Source organism: Pristiophorus japonicus, chromosome 19 (assembly GCF_044704955.1).
Source record: "Pristiophorus japonicus isolate sPriJap1 chromosome 19, sPriJap1.hap1, whole genome shotgun sequence".
NCBI classification, from domain to species: domain Eukaryota; kingdom Metazoa; phylum Chordata; class Chondrichthyes; family Pristiophoridae; genus Pristiophorus; species Pristiophorus japonicus.
The window spans coordinates 99,368,516-99,388,335 of record NC_091995.1 but is presented as its reverse complement, the minus strand read 5'-3'; the positions used below and the strand labels follow the sequence as shown (position 1 = coordinate 99,388,335).

Below are 19,820 nucleotides of genomic sequence, written 5' to 3'. Positions count from 1 at the left end.
GGCGGAGCAGGCTCGAGGGGCTAGATGGCCTACTCCTGTTCCAAATTCTTATGTTCTTATGTTCTTAAACCCACAGCTTTATGTCTCAGAGTGTTCTCAAATTAGCCAAGTTGATGATATCTATGTACAATGTTAGTGGAGAACATGTATTTTGGAAGTTCTGATTGTCTAGCAAGCAGGTACAGTTGCAGACCTTATTACGCCACAGAAATAGTCATGGAAACATTGTCCCTATGAATTTGTGAGCTGGTCGGACTAGTACTGGTTACACTAGTCTCTTGGTTCGAGAAACCACCCTTTCCCAATAAAGTGTTCGTATTTAATTGTTGTGGAGCTAGTTTAAGTTCGCAGTTTTGTGAATACATTGTTCGTATATACTTGTGAAAATGTGATAGAAAAGAAAGAATATGATGATCCCTCTGTATTTGGAACCAAGATATAAGGCTTATCCAACTGCTTTGTGGCACTGTACGCCAGCATGCCACTATTGAACAATTTAGGACATTTGCCGGTCAGAGCAAATGATGCACAAGGTGTATCTGGAATTAGAAAGCCACCAGCCGGTATGGCTAACCTCTGCAAGCCACAACTTATGCCACCCACCCCCTCCCCAAATTAAAATCCTAATTTCTGAAGGGAAACCAACCCAACCACCGAATAGACAGCTCCTAGAAGGGAAGAATGTGCGTTTATATAGGTTCTCACAATATCCCAAAGTACCAATAGATTTGTAGGTAAACATAGCTGCCAATTTATGCAAAAGCAAGATGCAATAAACAGAAAATGAATGACTAATAATCAGGTTTAGGTGGTGATTGTTAAGGGAGACGTGTTAGATAAGAGATCAGGGGAACTTCCGCTCTTCTTCAAATAGTGCCGATGAATCCTTTACATCTGAGTAGGCAGACAGGACCTCAGTTTATTGCATCCAAAACACGGCACCTCCAACAATGCAGCACTCTCTCCACTATATTAAAGTCGCAACCTAGATTACATGCAAAGTCTGTAATGGGCCCACACCCACAATCTTCTTGTTCCCTCCATTCTCACAGCTACGATACACGGTTTCAGCCCAGTACTAAATAAGGGCTCTCTCCCAAGCCCACTACCCAGGCTCTCCAGGAAGGAATGATCCTGTTCCAGTTAATAATTCCACACAAAGCTGCAGAACTGTCTAACTGTATACGGTCCTGAATATATGTATCTGCAAGTATCCCTATATTACAACAGCGACTACACTTCAAAAGTAATTCATTGGCTGTGAAGTGGTTGAGATGGCATGAGGTGCTTTATAATTGCAAGTTCTTTCTTTCTATCTATCATGGGATTGTTAATGTCGTACGTATTCTTTATTGTGCCATAACAACTCAATTTATTAAAAGGCATATGCTGATTAATGCCATCCTGATGCATTAGCTTTAAACCTCAGCAAGAAAGAATACAAAGTGCTGTATTTCCTTTTTCTCACCTCAGAAGGCCTTATTGAAGAAGAGGAAGAGGAAGATGGGGCTGCAGAAACTCTCGAGAAAGCTGAAGCTCCCTCCATGGTGCAATTTCAGATGGAAGAAAAGCCAGATGAACCAGGTGAAAGAAGGAAATGTGGACGAGTGTGTGTAATGAGCAACCTCAAGAACTCCGAGAGAGTTGGAGCACCATGACTCACGTGGCTGGGCACTTGTGACAAGGGAAGTTACAGGTTCAAATCTGTGCCTGTCACTCACATTTCACAACTTTCCTTGGATCCACTGAGTTAGTTTTGTTACTTTGCAGCTTACCAGATGGAGTACTAGAGGCTGGTGAAGTGTATGGGGAATGGAGGGGAGTGAAGGGAGAAGTGGTATGATTCATTATCCTGCCTGATTCTGGCCAGCTAGAGAGAGACATTGATAATAATCATGGAGCAATTATTGGGCTACACTGTATTTTCAAACCAGTAAAGCTGTATTCAGCCACAAGTAGCTCCGATCCAAAGTCCCACTGGGAAGAAAGTGATTGTTTTGTTTCTCCTTTGAGTTGCAGAGATCCCTGAAGAAGCATCAGCAGATGAGAAAGAGCAACCTGCAGCTGGTGAAGAAGCTGCAAAAGGGAACGAGATGGACAGTGATGAGAAGGAAGTAAATCTACTCCCTGACAATGATGAAACTCCCCAAGAAGCTCAAGAAACGAACATTGGTGAAGATACCCAGGAAATTGAGGAACCTAAAAGTAGTGAAATACCAGAGGAAGTGTCAGAGAAACAAATGGAAACAAGTAGCAATGTAGGTATGTTTGTATGTATGAATAAAAGAGCGAAAGAGCGTTCAGAAACCGAGCTGCCCAAGGTTACGTGGTAACTTGCGCAGTGGCTGAGTGCATTGTCCTCCTGTAGCCTGCCAAACAAGCAAAGGAGAAGAGTGTATTGACACCATTTACCTTTTCCACTTAAATGCTATTGGCGTTCTTCTGTAAAGCAGACTGATTCCGGAGCAGCAATAATGAGTAGATGTGAAGGAATCATCTCGAAAAAGATATGTATTGGATAACATGGAGGAAGAAAAAGGCCAGAGGATGAAAAGTTAAAAAAATATATAAAATTATATCCTTTGATTGTTTCGCTACTAAGTAACGAAGTTAATTTGGATTCAGATTAACTACCTGAGTAACGTGACAACCCGAGGTGGAGGCTGGGGCGCAGTGTGTGACACTAACAAGATTGAAAAGATGGGAGAAAGGACAAAGGAAACATAGAAACATAGAAAGTAGGTGCAGGAGTAGGCCATTCGGCCCTTCGAGCCTGCACCACCATTTAATATGATCAGGGCTGATCATTCACCTCAGTACCCCTTTCCTGCCTTCTCTCTGTACCCCTTGATCCCTTTACCTGTAAGGGCCATATCTAACTCCCTTTTGACTATGTCCAACGAACTGGACTCAACAACTTTCTGTGGTAGAGTGTTCCACAGGTTCACAACTCTCTGGGTGAAAAAGTTTCTCCTCATCTCGGTCCTAAATATCTTACCCTTTATCCTTAGACTGTGACCCCTGGTTCTGGACTTCTCCAACATCAGGAACATTCTACCTGCATCTAACCTGCCCAATCCTGTCAGAACTTTATAAGTTTCTATGAGATCCCCTCTCATTCTTCTAAATTCCAGTGAGTATAAGCCTAGCCGATCCAGTCTTTCCTCAAAAAGCAAAACATAAAAACAGATATTAAAAGCTTTCACCGAAATATAAAACGGAAAAGAGTGACTAAAGTAAATGTTGGTCCCTTAGAAGATGAGAAGGGGGATTTAATAATGGGAAATGTGGAAATGGCTGAGACCTTAAACAATTATTTTGCTTCGGTCTTCACAGTGGAAGACACAAAAATCATGCCAAAAATTACTTGTCATGGGAATGTGGGAAGGGAATGTGGGAAGGACCTTGAGATAATCACTATCACTAGGGGGGTAGTGCTGGACAGGCTAATAGGACTCAAGGTAGACAAGTCCCCTGGTCCGGATGAAATGCATCCCAGGGTATTAAAAGAGATGGCAGAAGTTATAGCAGATGCATTCGTTATAATCTACCAAAATTCTCTGGAATCTGGGGAGGTAGCAGCAGATTGGAAAGCAGCTAATGTAATGCCTCTGTTTAAAAAAGGGGGCAGACAAAAGGCAGGTAACTATAGGCCGGTTAGTTTAACATCTGTAGTGGGGAAAATGCTTGAAGCTTTCATTAAGGAAGAAATAGCGGGACATCTAGATAGGAATAGTGCAATCAAGCAGACGCAACATGGATTCATGAAGGGGAAATCATGTTTAACTAATTTACTGGAATTCTTTGAGGATATAACGAGCATGGTGGATAGAGGTGTACCGATGGATGTGGTTTATTTAGATTTCCAAAAGGCATTCGATAAGGTGCCACACAAAAGGTTACTGCAGAAGATAAAGGTACGCGGAGTCAGAGGAAATGTATTAGCATGGATAGAGAATTGGCTGGCTAACAGAAAGCAGAGAGTCGGGATAAATGGGTCCTTTTCGGGATGGAAATCGGTGGTTAGTGGTGTGCCACAGGGATCGATGCTGGGACCACAACTGTTTACAATATACATAGATGACCTGGAAGAGGGGACAGAGTGTAGTGTAACAAAATTTGCAGATGACACAAAGATTAGTGGGAAAGCGGGTTGTGTAGAGGACACAGAGAGGCTGCAAAGAGATTTAGATAGGTTAAGCGAATGGGCTAAGGTTTGGCAGATGGAATACAATGTCGGAAAATGTGAGGTCATCCACCTTGGGGGAAAAAAACAGTAAAAGGGAATATTATTTGAATGGGGAGAAATTACAACATGCTGCAGTGCAGAGGGACCTGGGGGTCCTTGTGCATGAATCCCAAAAAGTTAGTTTGCAGGTGCAGCAGGTAATCAGGAAGGTGAATGGAATGTTGACCTTCATTGCGAGAGGGATGGAGTACAAAAGCAGGGAGGTCCTTCTGCAACTGTACAGGGTATTGGTGAGGCCGCACCTGGAGTACTGCGTGCAGTTTTGGTCATCTTACTTAAGGAAGGATATACTAGCTTTGGAGGGGTACAGAGACGATTCACGAGGCTGATTCCGGAGATGAGGGGGTTACCTTATGATGATAGATTGAGTAGACTGGGTCTTTACTCGTTGGAGTTCAGAAGGATGAGGGGTGATCTTATAGAAACATTTAAAATAATGAAAGGGATAGACAAGATAGAGGCAGAGAGGTTGTTTCCACTGGTCGGGGAGACTAGAACTAGGGGGCACAGCCTCAAAATACGGGGGAGCCAATTTAAAATCGAGTTGAGAAGGAATTTCTTCTCCCAGAGGGTTGTGAATCTGTGGAATTCTCTGCCCAAGGAAGCAGTTGAGGCTAGCTCATCGAATGTATTCAAATCACATCTAGATAGATTTTTAACCAATAAGGGAATTAAGGGTTACGGGGAGCGGGCGGGTAAGTGGAGCTGAGTCCACGGCCAGATCAGCCATGATCTTGTTGAATGGCGGAGCAGGCTCGAGAGGCTAGATGGCCTACTCCTGTTCCTAATTCTTATTATGTCAGTCCTGCCATCCTAGGAATCAGTCTGGTGAACCTTCGCTGTACTCCCTCAATAGCAAAAATGTCCTTCCTCAGATTAGGAAACCAAAACTGAACACAATACTCAAGGTGTGGTCTCACCAAGGCCCTGTACAACTGCAGTAAGACCTCCCTGCTCCTATACTCAAATCCCCTCGCTATGAAGGCCAGCATGCCATTTGCTTTCTTCACTGCCTGCTGTACCTGCATGCCTACCTTCAATGACTGATGTACCATGACACCCAGGTCTCGTTGCACCTCCCCTTTTACTAATCTGTCACTATTCAGATAATAATCTGCCTTCCTGTTTTTGGCACCAAAGTGGATAACCTCATATTTAGCTAGTTTATACTGCAAAGGAAGAAATGCTGATTAGCGGATAGCAAGGCTTGACTGTTGTGTGCCTGTAGATTTTAGGAGGATGGAAAAGCTAAGTGAGGGGAGGAGTTCCACAGTTTTGAGAAGAAGGGAAAGATGAGTTAGAGTAGGAGACAGTATGGTGAACCTTGATTTCAATGTAGTCACATTGCAGGGAGGTGAATTAGAGTGTGGGGGGGGGTGCGGGTGCGGGGGAGAGGATCGAAAGGGGGTGGAAGAGAGAGAGGGGAGATCGGAGGGGAAGGGGTGAGAGGAGATCAAAGCGAGAGGAGATTGGAGAGTGAGGGGAGATCAGAGGCGGAAGGGAGAGAGGAGATAGAGATAGAGAGTGGATCGGAGAGGCGGGGGAGAAGGTCCGGAGCTGGCAGGGGGGTGCGGGGGGAGGTGAGGAATTTGTTGAGGGGGAGGGGGGAGCACAGTGGGGAGAGGCGAAGAACGTGATCCAGGAAGATATATCACATTCTCCCACTCTCTGTTAGGCCTCGATCACATTCTTACACCCCTCCTTTAAACCTGCACCATGTTCGCCCTCTCCCCCTTCCCTGTCCTCGGCCCCCGCCCCAGTCTGCAGCGGTTCACGAAGGCAGCTCACTCCCACCCTCTGAAGTGCAGCTAGGGATGGGCAATAAATAAATGAATTTTAAAAAAGGTGAGCATATTGTGTGTTGGTCCTACCACATGCAGAACATTACATTTCTGTGTTATTGCCAGATTTGACTATTCCAATGTTCTCCTGGCCAGCCTCCCATCTTCCACCCTCAATGAACTTGAGCTGATCGAAAACTCTGCTGCATGTCTCCAAATACGCAGCAAGTCCCATTCACCCATCACCCCCGTGCTTGTTAAACTGTGCAGCTTCGTGCTTGTCTGGAGGTCCCACGCAGTCCGTTAAAGGGACTGTGCACCCAAAAACAGTTAGGGGCTGCATTGAAATAAAAACAGAAAGTGCTGGGAATAATCAGCAGGTCAGGCAGCATCTGTGGGAGAAAAACAAATCTCTCCATGGCCTCACCCCTTCCTATCTGAACTCAGCTGTGTGAGTGCTCCTAATCGCACTGTTGAGCTCTGGAGCTGGCTGTCACAATGAATGGATCATTCCTCAGGCAGGCAGGATCTGATTATACATTCCAGACAAAGTGCTGGGTGTGTCACGCCTTCCAAGGGGACCAATCAGAACTTTGGTGTTACAAATAGTTACAGACTTTTATTAATGTATTAACTGTGAGTCTTTTAATTCAGAGGAAGAAAACCCAGATGAACTGAAAATGGTTGGCATAGTTTCTGTGAGTATCTGCTCCTCTTTTTACAAAAGATTCAGAGTGATTAAAAAGAATATATCATCTATATATAAATTCTTATGTCCACATTTATAATGGAAACTGCCTATTTGGCTTGTCACACTGTAATTACACCCTCCCGCCAGCAGTGACACTGTAGTTTCTCAGGGTTTGCATCACCCAGCTCCTCAGCCTGTACTGCAAAGAAACTCCTCTGTTCCAATTAACTCTACGTCCCAAATTTCTGCAAGTTTTGCTCCACTGCTCTTGTGTTTCCCAACTGCTTGTCCGAGATCCAGTCCCGGATGAGCCAAAATGTCCTCCAATTCGACATTAGGAAGACAAAAACATTGTCTTCAGCATTATCGCCACAAATTCTACCCTCCTCCCCGTCTGCTGTCTCTGGCTGAACCAGACCCTTCGCAACCTCGGTGTCCCATTTGACCCTGAGCTGAGCTTCCAAACCCATATTCTCTCTCTACCACAAAGATCGCCTACTTCCACCTCCGAAACATCGGCCGTCTCTGTCCCTGCCTCAGCCCATCTCCTGCTGAAATCCTCATCCGTCCAGGCTCTCCTGGCCAGCCTCCCATCTATAAACTTAAGCTCATCCAAAATTCTGCTGCCTGTATCCTAACTCGGACCAAGTCCCACTCACCCATCAACTCTGTGCTCGCTGACCGACATTGTTCTTGGCCCAGCGATGCCTCGATTTAAAAATTCTCATCCTTGTGTTCAAATCCCTCCAAGGCTCGCCCCCTCTCTATCTCTGTAATCTCCTCCAGTCCTGCAACTCCTGAGATCTCTGTGTTCTTCCAACTCTGGCCCCTAGTACATACCCAACCATGGGTGGACATGCCTTCAGCAATCTAAGTTCTGCAGTTACCTCTCTAAACGTCTCTGCATCTCCATCTTTCTCCCCTCTTTTAAAATGCTTCTTAAGACCAAGCATTTAGTCACCCCTCAGTGTCAATCTTTTTCTGATTATGCTCCTATTTTGCTAAGTTAGAGGCAAATTGTTGCTTAACTATAATAATATAAAATCAAAGTATTATAAAGACAGAGGGCCCAAGTTTCGAGCCGCGCCTAGAACGGCGCAGTCCCGACCTGGACGCCCGTTTTTCGCGCCACAAAGTGCGCCTAAAAAAACCCTCCAGATTCTCCACCTCCCTGCAGGTCCTCTGGCCCTCGGTGCAGCGCAGCAGGAGCTGTAGGGGGCGGAGCCAGGTCCCTGCGCTGAAAACAGTGCCAGGACCTTTGCACATGCGCGCTACAGTGGGTGCGCATGTGCAGTAGTTCCAGGCGCCCGAAACTGTGTGGGAGGGGCCCGAAGCACGCAGCCGCTAGCCCTGGCCCAATGGCCTCACTGGGGCTGCGTGAATAAGGCTCCTCCCACGGCCAGCTCCTGCTCTCCGCCCGACACCGACTCGACTCCCGCTTCCCGCCTCCGGACCGGACCCGACCCGACCCGACCCGACCCCCCGGACTGGACCCGACCCAACTCCCGCTCCCGCCTCCAGACCGGACCCGACACCGACCCGACTCCCGCTTCCCCCCCCTCCCCCCGCTCCCGGACCCGACCCGACCCGACCCGACCCCCCGGACTGGACCCGACCCGACTCCCGCTCCCGCCTCCGGACCGGACCCGACACCGACCCGACTCCCGCTTCCCCCCGCCTCCCCCCGCCCCCGGACCGGACCCGACCCCCCGGACCGGACCCGACCCGACTCCCGCTTCCCCCCCCTCCCCCCGCTCCTGGACCGGACCCGACCCCCCGGACCGGACCCGACACCAACCCGACTCCCGCTTCCCCCCCCTCCCCCCGCCCCCGGACCGGACCCGACCCCCCGGACCGGACCCGACCCGACTCCCGCTTCCCTCCCCCCGCCCCCGGACCCGACCCGACCCGACCCGACCCCCCGGACTGGACCCGACCCGACTCCTGCTCCCGCCTCCAGACCGGACCCGACACCGACCCGACTCCCGCTTCCCCCCCCTCCCCCCGCCCCCGGACCGGACCCGACCCCCCGGACCGGACCCGACCCGACTCCCGCTTCCCCCCCCTCCCCCCGCTCCCGGACCGGACCCGACCCCCCGGACCGGACCCGACACCGACCCGACTACCGCTTCCCCCCCCTCCCCCCGCCCCCGGACTGGACCCGACCCGACTCCCGATTCCCCGCCCCCCCCTCCCACGCCCCCGACTGGATCCGACCTGACCTCCCTCCCCCCGACCTGACCTTCATCTCCCTCCCTCCCCCCGACCCGACCCGAACCGAACCGACCTCCCTCCCACCAACCACTCGACCCGCGCTCCCCCCGACCCGACCCAACGCCACCTACCTGTAAATCTGGTGCTGGGGACGGGCCCTGCCCGAAGTCTCGGGCCCGGCCCGTTCAGCCTCCCTCCCCCTTCTCCTTTCCCCTCCCCCCCAATCTTCTTCGCCCCCCTAATCTCCTTCGCCCCATCTTCTTTCCCCCCATCTCCTTTCCTCCCTTTCTCCCCTTCTCCCCTTTCTCCCCACTCCCCTTTCTCCCCCGCTCCCCCTTCTCCCCCCTCCCCTTTCTCCCCCATTCCTCCCCCTTCTCTCCATCCCTCCCCCTTCTCTCCATCCCTCCCCCTTCTCCCCCATCCCTCCCCCTTCTCCCCCATCCCTCCCCCTTTTCCCCCATCCCTCCCCCTTTCCTCCCTCTGCTCCCCCCTCTCTCCCTCTAACCCCCTCCTCCCCCTCCCCTCGCTGTCAGAAACACAGACACTGACAGACAGAGAATGAGAGACACACACAGACAGACAGAGAGATAGAGACACTGACAGAGACACACTGGGGGGGGGGGGGGCATCCCAGCACGCTGTTGGAGGGCTCCCGGTGCTGCAGTCGGTAAGTAGAAAATGTTTTATTTATTGATTTAAAAAAAAAATTAGTTCTTATTCATTTTTTTTGATTGATTTATTGGTTGACTTATTGATGTATTTATCATTTATTATTGATGATGGCTCTTTATTTGTAAAACTGAAGTGTTTAATGTTTGTAAACTTCCCTTTAAACCCCCCCCCCCATTCCCTACGCCTGATTTGTAACCTATGCCTGATTTTCTAAAGTGTAGACAAGGTTTTTTCGAGCGTACAAAAATCTTCACTTACTCCATTCTAAGTTAGTTTGGAGTAAGTTTTCACTGACGAAACTTTGAAAACAGGCGTAAGTGGCCGGACACGCCCCCTTTTGAAAAAAAAAATTCTGTTCCAAAGTGAAACTGTTCGAACTGACTAGAACTGGAGCAAACTAAATGACGAGAATTCCGATTTCTAAGATACTCCGTTCTACACCAGTTGCTCCTAAAAATCAGGAGCAAATCATGTCGAAATTTGGGGCCAGAATGTGCAACTTTAAAATGAGGACTGAATTATATCTGTGCCTTGGTTGAATTATAGCCCAATCTCTAACTCCTCCTCATCTGAAGACTACTCTTGGATTTCACTCTCTGCAATGCCACAGGAGATGGACTAATATATATAGTGATTAAAAAGAAACTCTGTGTACAAATGGACTCTATGCCACTGGGCTAGGGAGAGGAAAATCAAACACTCGATCACAATCCAGCAACTTCTAATGCGCTGATTTAGGCAAGGACAGGATAAGGTCCGACTGTGATGGCCAAACAGGCACTCATCATCTGCACTCATACAAAGAACGGTCGCTTGTGTACTGTACCCATGTAATTAAACCCCAGCAAGAGTTAGCGCTTTAAAGAGAAGCGGTTGGAAAGAATGTTGGTCTCTAGCAAAGCCTGCAAGTCACAGTGAGCTGCGAGCCGGTAATTCAGCTGAATAATCCCAATAATGCTCTTGTGAATTAGAATTGTCACAGAACCCAAAGACTCATTGCTTGATGTTTTTATTTAATTATCAAAAACTCTTGATTGTTGCACAGTGTTATAGTCGGTGTGACACAGGTGAGAGAGGAATTGAGATAATCATATAGAAGCTTAAAGTTACATCATCATTTCTGACCATCCCAACAAACATGATCAAATAAAGATACTTATCATTTATAATTCATTACCCGTTCTTTCTGAAATCACAAAATGTCCATTATTTAATTTTCTCAGTTGTATCAGAAAGATGTGTAAATCAATAATTAAAGTTTATTTTGGATTTTACATAAACCTGGATTTCCCTTTTTGTTTTATCAATATAACAGTTAGGTGCTCTGGATTATAGTGACAATAGTCATATCCTATTATTACACAGGCTTCCAGGATTTTTACTGGTGCTTTGGGGGATCCTGTTCCATGATTCTGTGTATTTAGCTGAAACCCACAAACCAGTGGCTTTGAATATAGTTAAGAAATTCCAGCTATTATTGGTCTCAGTTACAAATGGACAGGCAGCTGGCCATTGATATGTTAGTAACAAACTGTTTCATTTGAGAGCCCAGCTGACCAACAGAAACTCACTGGTAACATTCCCTAAAGTGTGCAACATTGCCCAAATATACACTGCTGTACTAATCATAGAATCATCGAACGGTTACAGCACAGGAGGATCCCATTCGGCCCGTCGAGCCCGTGCCGGCTCTCTGCAAGAGCACCTCAGCCAGTCCCACTCCCCCTGCCCTTCTCTGTGGCTCTGCAATTATTTTACCTTCAGGAACTTATCCAACTCCCTTTTGAAAGCCACGATTGAGTCAGCCTCCAGCACCCTCTCAGGCAGCGCATTCCAGATCCTAACCACTCGCTGCGTAAAAACGTTTTTCCTCATGTCGCCTTTGGTTCTTCTGCCAATTGCCTTAAATCTGTGTCCTCTGGTTCCCGACCCTTCCGCCAATGGGAACAGTTTCTCTCGATCTACTCTGTCCAGACCCCTCAATGATTTTGAACACCTCGATCAAATCTCCTCTCAACCTTCTCTGCTCCAAGGAGAACAACCCCAGCTTCTCCAGTCTATCCACGTCACTGATCCCTGGAACCATTCTTGTAAATCTTTTCTGCACCTTCTCTAAGGCCTTCACATCCTTCCTAAAGTGCCGTGCCCAGAATTGGACACAATACTTTAGTTGTGGCCAGACTCTTAAGCAGTTATTATTATGGTTGTTATGTATGTGCCATGTATAAATGGTATGCGACTGTAATAAAAGCTGTGCATCAACTTTTATGTAGAATGTGCTTTAGATAGGCATTGGCCAATGTCACATTGGACTGAGGAGGATTTGACATTAATTCCAATCCACATTCTGTAAATTCATCTTTCAGATTCCGATCCCAATCGCGCTACCACTGCAGTGTATCATCAGTCTTATTTATACTGTTTAATCTAACTGGCCTTTTTCTATCACTAACCAGGATGAAGAAACAAAAGAAATGGAGAAGGGCATATCTCCTTTGCCCACAAGTGACACCTTTACAAAAGGGGAGAAGGAAGAATCACTGACTCTTATTGGTGAAGATTTAGCACGTTCTGATAGTCCTGTAAAGGAGGAATTTGCAAATGGTCTACCAATCTTAGAGCCTGGGACACCAGAGAGCAAAGGTACTATTAGCATTGCAGTGGGTGACACAGAGGAAATTATGCCAGTGGAAAGTTATGATTTTCAATTGGGTTGAATTGTGAGGTTATCTTGGAAACCAGAACCGCTATAATTGAGTGACACTAGATTGAAGAAAGAGGGTACAGCTTCCAATGAACCATGAAAGGTACATTATCTTAGCTGTGTGGAGAAAGGAGGACTATATCTCAGGACCTGGAAGATAGAAGGGACTTTTGATGTGGGGGCATTATGGAACTGGGAACCACAGAAAAATGCACTATTAATTTAGTGAGGGACTATAACTTGGAAAAATGTGTTGTCCACATTAAGCAATTAAAAATGCATCTCAGCTGAACAGTTAGTGGAATGCCCATCAGCAGGCTTGTACATTGGAGAAGCAGTGGATCTGGTTAAAGCTATTGTATTGTCCATAAGTGCTCCCTTCCATGGATAATCACGGGATAGCATTGCACACAGTCATCGAGAAATCTTTTGGATGGATGACTCGATGGGTCGAATGGCCTCCTTCTGTGCCGTAAATTTCTATCATTCTATAACGCCATGCCTGCAATTGATGTGATGGAAAAAGCCATGAGAAAGGCTTCATATTACGGGATACAAAGCAAGTCATGCTGAATGTTTAGAATGCAGTAGCTGGGCCACAGTTTGGAATGCTGGCGCAATTTTGGGCACCCTATTATAGAAAGGATGTCAGAGCCATGGAAAAGGTGTAACAGAAATTCAGTAGGCTGATGCCAAGGACGAGAGGGAATAGTTCTGATGAGAGACTTGGCTGCCGTCGCTTATAGGCTGTAATTGGCAGCAGGAGATCTGACAAATGTGCCAACTCTCACATGTGCTGTATGTCATACCTCATGTCTGAGCTTCAGATATCCGTGCCATCGGATCTTGTACCAAAATGAAAATACTTCTTGCTCATTCTGTTTCAGCCTTATTAAGCAGTCTGAGTACACAAGTCTACTTTGTAATCATTGTTGCCCATCTCTCTTTAGTCTAGGTACATCCAGCATTACAGAGTGATTTCAGCTACTTGGACTTTTGATAATCTCAGAGTAGATTTTCCCAGTCCTCCACCTGGTGACCTGTATCTCCTGGGTGCAACGAACACAGGAAAATCGGGCAGGGAGAAGCGCACACTCATAAGAGAGCCTGCCTGAGAGTCCGTCCATTTACATTAATGTACAGAAATTGGGCAGGGTCCTCTCCAGGCGTACACTGCTCCCCGCCCAGCTCTTGTACATTCACTGAGCCCAGGTAATCCAATGTGGCCAAATGCAGGACCAGGAGGATCTATCCTGCCACCTTTGTCAACGTTGAATGTTTTTCACCTGCCCTCCATGGCCACGCTTGCTGTGTGCAGGTGGTCTTCAGAAAAGAGTCTGACTTCATTTTATAAATGAGAACAAATGTTTCTGATATGCTATTGTAAGAATTCAGAAGAGTAACAATCAATTGCTACACCAGCCAAGATACCATTTTAAAGGGTGCCTTTCATGTTTTGTTAGAGACACCCACTAGAGAAGACAAAGATGGAGCTTGGGTGGAAGATGTTGACCAAAACGCCATTGATCGTCAGGAGCTGGAGGACACCTATCATGTGAATCCCTTCCTTTTTGACTTCTCTTTCTCTGATTTTTACATTACCTCCTAGTACCTGATTCCCCCGCAGTTAATTTGGTTTGTTACATTCTCTCCTTCACTTTTCTCTATTTTTAGGCCATACTCTCCGAGAAGATAGCTGGCCATTCATCGCATTGCATGTATAGGATCTTTCTCTGTACAAGTTAGCGACCACATTGTTGGCCTCTGAGTTCAATGTTTGTGGGTTCAAATCCCATTCCAGTATAATAACACAGGCAGCAATAGAGAGATGGCAGAAATATTAAATAATTACTTTGCTTCAGTATTTACCAGGGAGATAGAACAGGTAGACATGACATTGGATCATGAGATTATTAATGAGATAAGTGCATTTAAAATAAAAGAGGGAATATATATTAAATAAACTAATCAAACTAAAAGAATATAAAACCCCCAGGTCTGGACAGATTACATTCGCGCATTTTAAAAGAATCTAGGGAGGAGATAGCAGAGGCATTATGACACATAGTTAATAATTCATTAGAACAAGGTGTAGTGCCAGAGGACTGGTCAATAGGTAACGTGATACCTATATTTAAGAAGGGGATAGAACATGTCTAGGGAACTATAGACTAGTCAGCTTCACATCGGTGGGAGGAGAAATAATGGAATCCCTACTAAAGGAGAAAATAGAAGAACATCTAGAAACCAAAAATATAATAATGAATAGCATGGATTTCAAAAGGGAACGTCTTGCTTGACCAGCCTGACAGAATTTTTTGAAGAGGTAACAGAGAGAGTAGACAAGGGTAATGCAGTAGATGTAATTTATCTAGATTTTCAAAATGGCTGTGGTAAGGTACCACATAATAGACTGATGAACAAGGTCAGAGAATGTGGATTCAGGGGACAAGTAGCAGAATGGATCGCTCGCTGGCTTCAAGACAGAAAGCAGAGAGTGGGGGTAAAGGGCAGCTATTCACAGGGGCAGAAGGTGGGTCGTGGTGTTCCACAAGGATCAGTGCCGGGATCACTGTTGTTCACAATTTATATTAACGATTTAGACTTTGGAATCAAAAACACAATTTCTAAATTTGAGGATGACACCAAATTGGGGGGGAATGGTCAATACTGAGGGGGACTGCAACACATTACAGGAGGACGTTAATAAACTTGCAGAATGGGAATATAACAGCAAATTAATTTCAATACAGTTAAATGTGAGGTATTACATTTTGGTAGGAAGAATAGGGAGGTCACTTATTACTTGGAGGTTGCGAGTCTGGGTGGGGTAGAGGAACAAAGCGATCTGGGATACAAATCACTAGAAGTAGTGACACAGGTTAACAAGGCCGTTGAAAAAGCAAACCTAGCACTTGGGTTTATTTCTAGAAGTATGGAATTGAAAAGTAGGGAAGTTATGCTAAACCTGTATCGAATCTTGGTTAAACCACACTTGGAGTACTGCGTACAGTTCTGGTCGTCATATTATGAAAAGAAGGGACTGAGTGTTACGTAGCCAAGTTTGCTGATGATACAAAGATGGGAGGAAAAGTAATTTGTGAGGAGGACACAAAAAATCTGCAAAAGGACATAGACAGGCTAAGTGAGTGGGCAAGAATTTGGCAGATGGAGTATATAATGTTGAAAAGTGTGAGGTTATCCACTTTGGCAGAAATAATCAAAGAGCAAGTTATTATTTAAATGGAGAAAGATTGCAAAGTGTCGCAGTACAGTGGGACCTGGGGGCACTTGTGCATGAAACACAAAAGGATAGTATGCAGGTACAGCAAGTGATCAGGAAGGCCAATGGAATCTTGGCCTTTATTGCAAAGGGGATGGAGTATAAAAGCAGGGAAGTCTTGCTACAGTTATACAGGGTATTGGTGAGGCCACACCTGGAATACTGCGTGCAGTTTTGGTTTCCATATTTACGAAAGGATATACTTGCTTTGGAGGCAGTTCAGAGAAGGTTCACTCGGTTGATTCCGGGGATGAGTACTGTTGGGGAGGATGACTCATCAGGGGAGGGCAGCAGCAGCCAAGTTCATGGCACCGTAGGTGGCTCTGCTGCAAAGGAGGGCAGGAAAAAGAGTGGGAGCGTGATAGTGATAGGGGATTCGATGGTGAGGAGAATAGATAGGCGTTTCTGCGGCCGCAACCGAGACTCCAGGATGGTATGTTGCCTCCCTGGTGCAAGGGTCAAGGATGTCTCGGAGCGGGTGCAGGACATTCTGAAATGGGAGGGAGAACAGCCAGTTGTCGTGGTGCACATTGGTACCAACGACATAGGTAAAAAAAGGGATGAGATCCTACGAAAAGAATTTAAGGAGCTAGGAGCTAAATTAAAAAGTAGGACCTCAAAAGTAGTAATCTCGGGATTGCTACCAGTGCCACGTGCTAGTCAGAGTAGGAATCGCAGGATAGCGCAGATGAATACATGGCTTGAGCAGTGGTGCAGCAGGGAGGGATTCAAATTCTTGGGGCATTGGAACCGGTTCTGGGGGAGGTGGGACCAGTACAAACCGGACGGTCTGCACCTGTGCAGGACCGGAACCAATGTCCGAGGGGGAGTGTTTGCTAGTGCTGTTGGGGAGGAGTTAAACTAATATTGCAGGGGGATGGGAACCTATGCAGGGAGACAGAGGGAGACAAAAATGAGGCAAAAGCAAAAGACAGAAAGGAGATGAGGAAAAGTGGAGGGCAGAGAAACCCAAGGCAAAGAACAAAAAGGGCCACGGTGCAGCAAAATTCTAGAAGGACAAAGGGTGTTAAAAAAGCAAGCCTGAAGGCTTTGTGTCTTAATGCAAGGAGTATCCGCAATAAAGTGGATGAATTAACTGTGCAAATAGATGTTAACAAATATGATGTGATTGGGATTACGGAGACGTGGCTCCAGGATGATCAGGGCTGGGAACTCAACATCCAGGGGTATTCAACATTCAGGAAGGATAGAATAAAAGGAAAAGGAGGTGGGGTAGCATTGCTGGTTAAAGAGGAGATTAATGCAATAGTTAGGAAAGACATTAGCTTGGATGATGTGGAATCTATATGGGTAGAGCTGCAGAACACTAAAGGGCAAAAATCGTTAGTGGGAGTTGTGTACAGACCTCCAAACAGTAGTAGTGATGTTGGGGAGGGCATCAAACAGGAAATTAGGAGTGCATGCAATAAAGGTGCAGCAGTTATAATGGGTGACTTTAATATGCACATAGATTGGGCTAGCCAAACTAGAAGCAATACGGTGGAGGAGGATTTCCTGGAGTGCATAAGGGATGGTTTTCTAGACCAATATGTCGAGGAACCAACTAGGGGGGAGGCCATCTTAGACTGGGTGTTGTGTAATGAGAGAGGATTAATTAGCAATCTCATTGGGGAAGAGTGACCATAATATGGTGGAATTCTGCATTAGGATGGAGAATGAAACAGTTAATTCAGAGACCATGGTCCAGAACTTAAAGAAGGGTAACTTTGAAGGTATGAGGCATGAATTGGCTAAGATAGATTGGCTAATGATACTTAAGGGGTTGACTGTGGATGGGCAATGGCAGACATTTAGAGACCGCATGGATGAATTACAACAATTGTACATTCCTGTCTGGCGTAAAAATAAAAAAGGGAAGGTGGCTCAACCGTGGCTATCTAGGGAAATCAGGGATATTATTAAAGCCAAGGAAATGGCATACAAATTGGCCAGAAATAGCAGCGAACCTGGGGACTGGGAGAAATTTAGAACTCAGCAGAGGAGGACAAAGAGTTTGATTAGGGCAGGGAAAATGGAGTACGAGAAGAAGCTTGCAGGGAACATTAAGGCGGATTGCAAAAGTTTCTATAGGTATGTAAAGAGAAAAAGGTTAGTAAAGACAAACGTAGGTCCCCTGCAGTCAGAATCAGGGGAAGTCATAACGGGGAACAAAGAAATGGCAGACCAATTGAACAAGTACTTTGGTTCAGTATTCACTAAGGAGGACACAAACAACCTTCCGGATATAAAAGTGGTCAGAGGGTCTAGTAAGGAGGAGGAACTGAGGGAAATCTTTATTAGTCGGGAAATTGTGTTGGGGAAATTGATGGGATTGAAGGCCGATAAATCCCCAGGGCCTGATGGACTGCATCCCAGAGTACTTAAGGAGGTGGCCTTGGAAATAGCGGATGCATTGACAGTCATTTTCCAACATTCCATTGACTCTGGATCAGTTCCTATCGAGTGGAGGGTAGCCAATGTAACCCCACTTTTAAAAAAAGGAGGGAGAGAGAAAGCAGGGATTATAGACCGGTCAGCCTGACCTCAGTAGTGGGTAAAATGATGGAATCAATTATTAAGGATGTCATAGCAGTGCATTTGGAAAGAGGTGACATGATAGATCCAAGTCAGCATGGATTTGTGAAAGGGAGATCATGCTTGACAAATCTTCTGGAATTTTTTGAGGATGTTTCCAATAAAGTGGACAAAGGAGTACCAGTTGATGTGGTATATTTGGACTTTCAGAAGGCTTTCGACAAGGTCCCACACAGGAGATTAATGTGCAAAGTTAAAGCACATGGGATTGGGGGTAGTGTGCTGACGTGGATTGAGAACTGGTTGTCAGACAGGAAGCAAAGAGTAGCAGTAAATGGGTACTTTTCGGAATGGCAGGCAGTGACTAGTGGGGTACCGCAGGGTTCTGTGCTGGGGCCCCAGCTGTTTACATTGTACATTAATGATTTAGACGAGGGGATTAAATGTAGTATCTCCAAATTTGCGGATGACACTAAGTTGGGTGGTAGTGTGAGCTGCGAGGAGGATGCTATGAGGCTACAGAGTGACTTGGATAGGTTAGGTGAGTGGGCAAATGCGTGGCAGATGAAGTATAATGTGGATAAATGTGAGGTTATCCACTTTGGTACTAAAAACAGAGAGACAGACTATTATCTGAATGGTGACAGATTAGGAAAAGGGAAGGTGCAACGAGACCTGGGTGTCATGGTACATCAGTCATTGAAGGTTGGCATGCAGGTACAGCAGGCGGTTAAGAAAGCAAATGGCATGTTGGCCTTCATAGCGAGGGGATTTGAGTACAGGGGCAGGGAGGTGTTGCTACAGTTGTACAGGGCCTTGGTGAGGCCACACCTGGAGTATTGTGTACAGTTTTGGTCTCCTAACTTGAGGAAGGACATTCTTGCTATTGAGGGAGTGCAGCGAAGATTCACCAGACTGATTCCCGGGATGGTGGGACTGACCTATCAAGAAAGACTGGATCAACTGGGCTTGTATTCACTGGAGTTCAGAAGAGTGAGAGGGGACCTCATAGAAACGTTTAAAATTCTGACGGGTTTGGACAGGTTGGATGCAGGAAGAATGTTCCCAATGTTGGGGAAGTCCAGAACCAGGGGTCACAGTCTGAGGATAAGGGGTAAGCCATTTAGGACCGAGATAAGGAGAAACTTCTTCACCCAGAGAGTGGTGAACCTGTGGAATTCTCTACCACAGGAAGTAGTTGAGGCCAATTCACTAAATATATTCAAAAGGGAGTTAGATGAAGTCCTTACTACTCGGGGGATCAAGGGGTATGGCGAGAAAGCAGGAAGGGGGTACTGAAGTTTCATGTTCAGCCATGAACTCATTGAATGGCGGTGCAGGCTAGAAGGGCTGAATGGCCTGCTCCTGCACCTATTTTCTATGTTTCTATGTTTTTATGAGGGGGTTGACTTATGAGGAAAGGTGAGTAGGTTGGGCCTCTATTCATTGGATTTCAGAAGAATGAGAGGTGATCTTATCAAAACATATAAGATTATGAGGGGACTTGACAAGGTGGATGCAGCGAGGATGTTTCCACTGATAGGGGAGACTAGAGCTAGAGGGCATGATCTTAGAAAAAGGGACCGCCCATTTAAAACTGAGATGAGGAGAAATGTCTTCTCTCAGTGGGCTGTTAATCTGTCGAATTCGCTGCCTCAGAGAGCTATGAAAGCTGGGACATTGAATAAATT

General features: G+C 46.3%; 1 protein-coding gene across 4 annotated transcripts in view; it reads left to right on the top strand.

Moving 5' to 3' along the window:
• cfap184 (cilia and flagella associated protein 184) overlaps positions 1-19,820 on the top strand; it is a 50,458-nt gene that overhangs the window by 5,395 nt on the left and 25,243 nt on the right. For all 4 annotated transcript variants that reach the window (XM_070861920.1, XM_070861922.1, XM_070861919.1 and 1 more), the window contains exons 3-7: positions 1,474-1,584; positions 2,020-2,262; positions 6,685-6,728; positions 12,064-12,250; positions 13,775-13,866. In XM_070861920.1, coding sequence (XP_070718021.1) covers positions 1,474-1,584; positions 2,020-2,262; positions 6,685-6,728; positions 12,064-12,250; positions 13,775-13,866 — 677 coding nt within the window. The remainder of the gene's footprint in view (positions 1-1,473; positions 1,585-2,019; positions 2,263-6,684; positions 6,729-12,063; positions 12,251-13,774; positions 13,867-19,820) is intronic.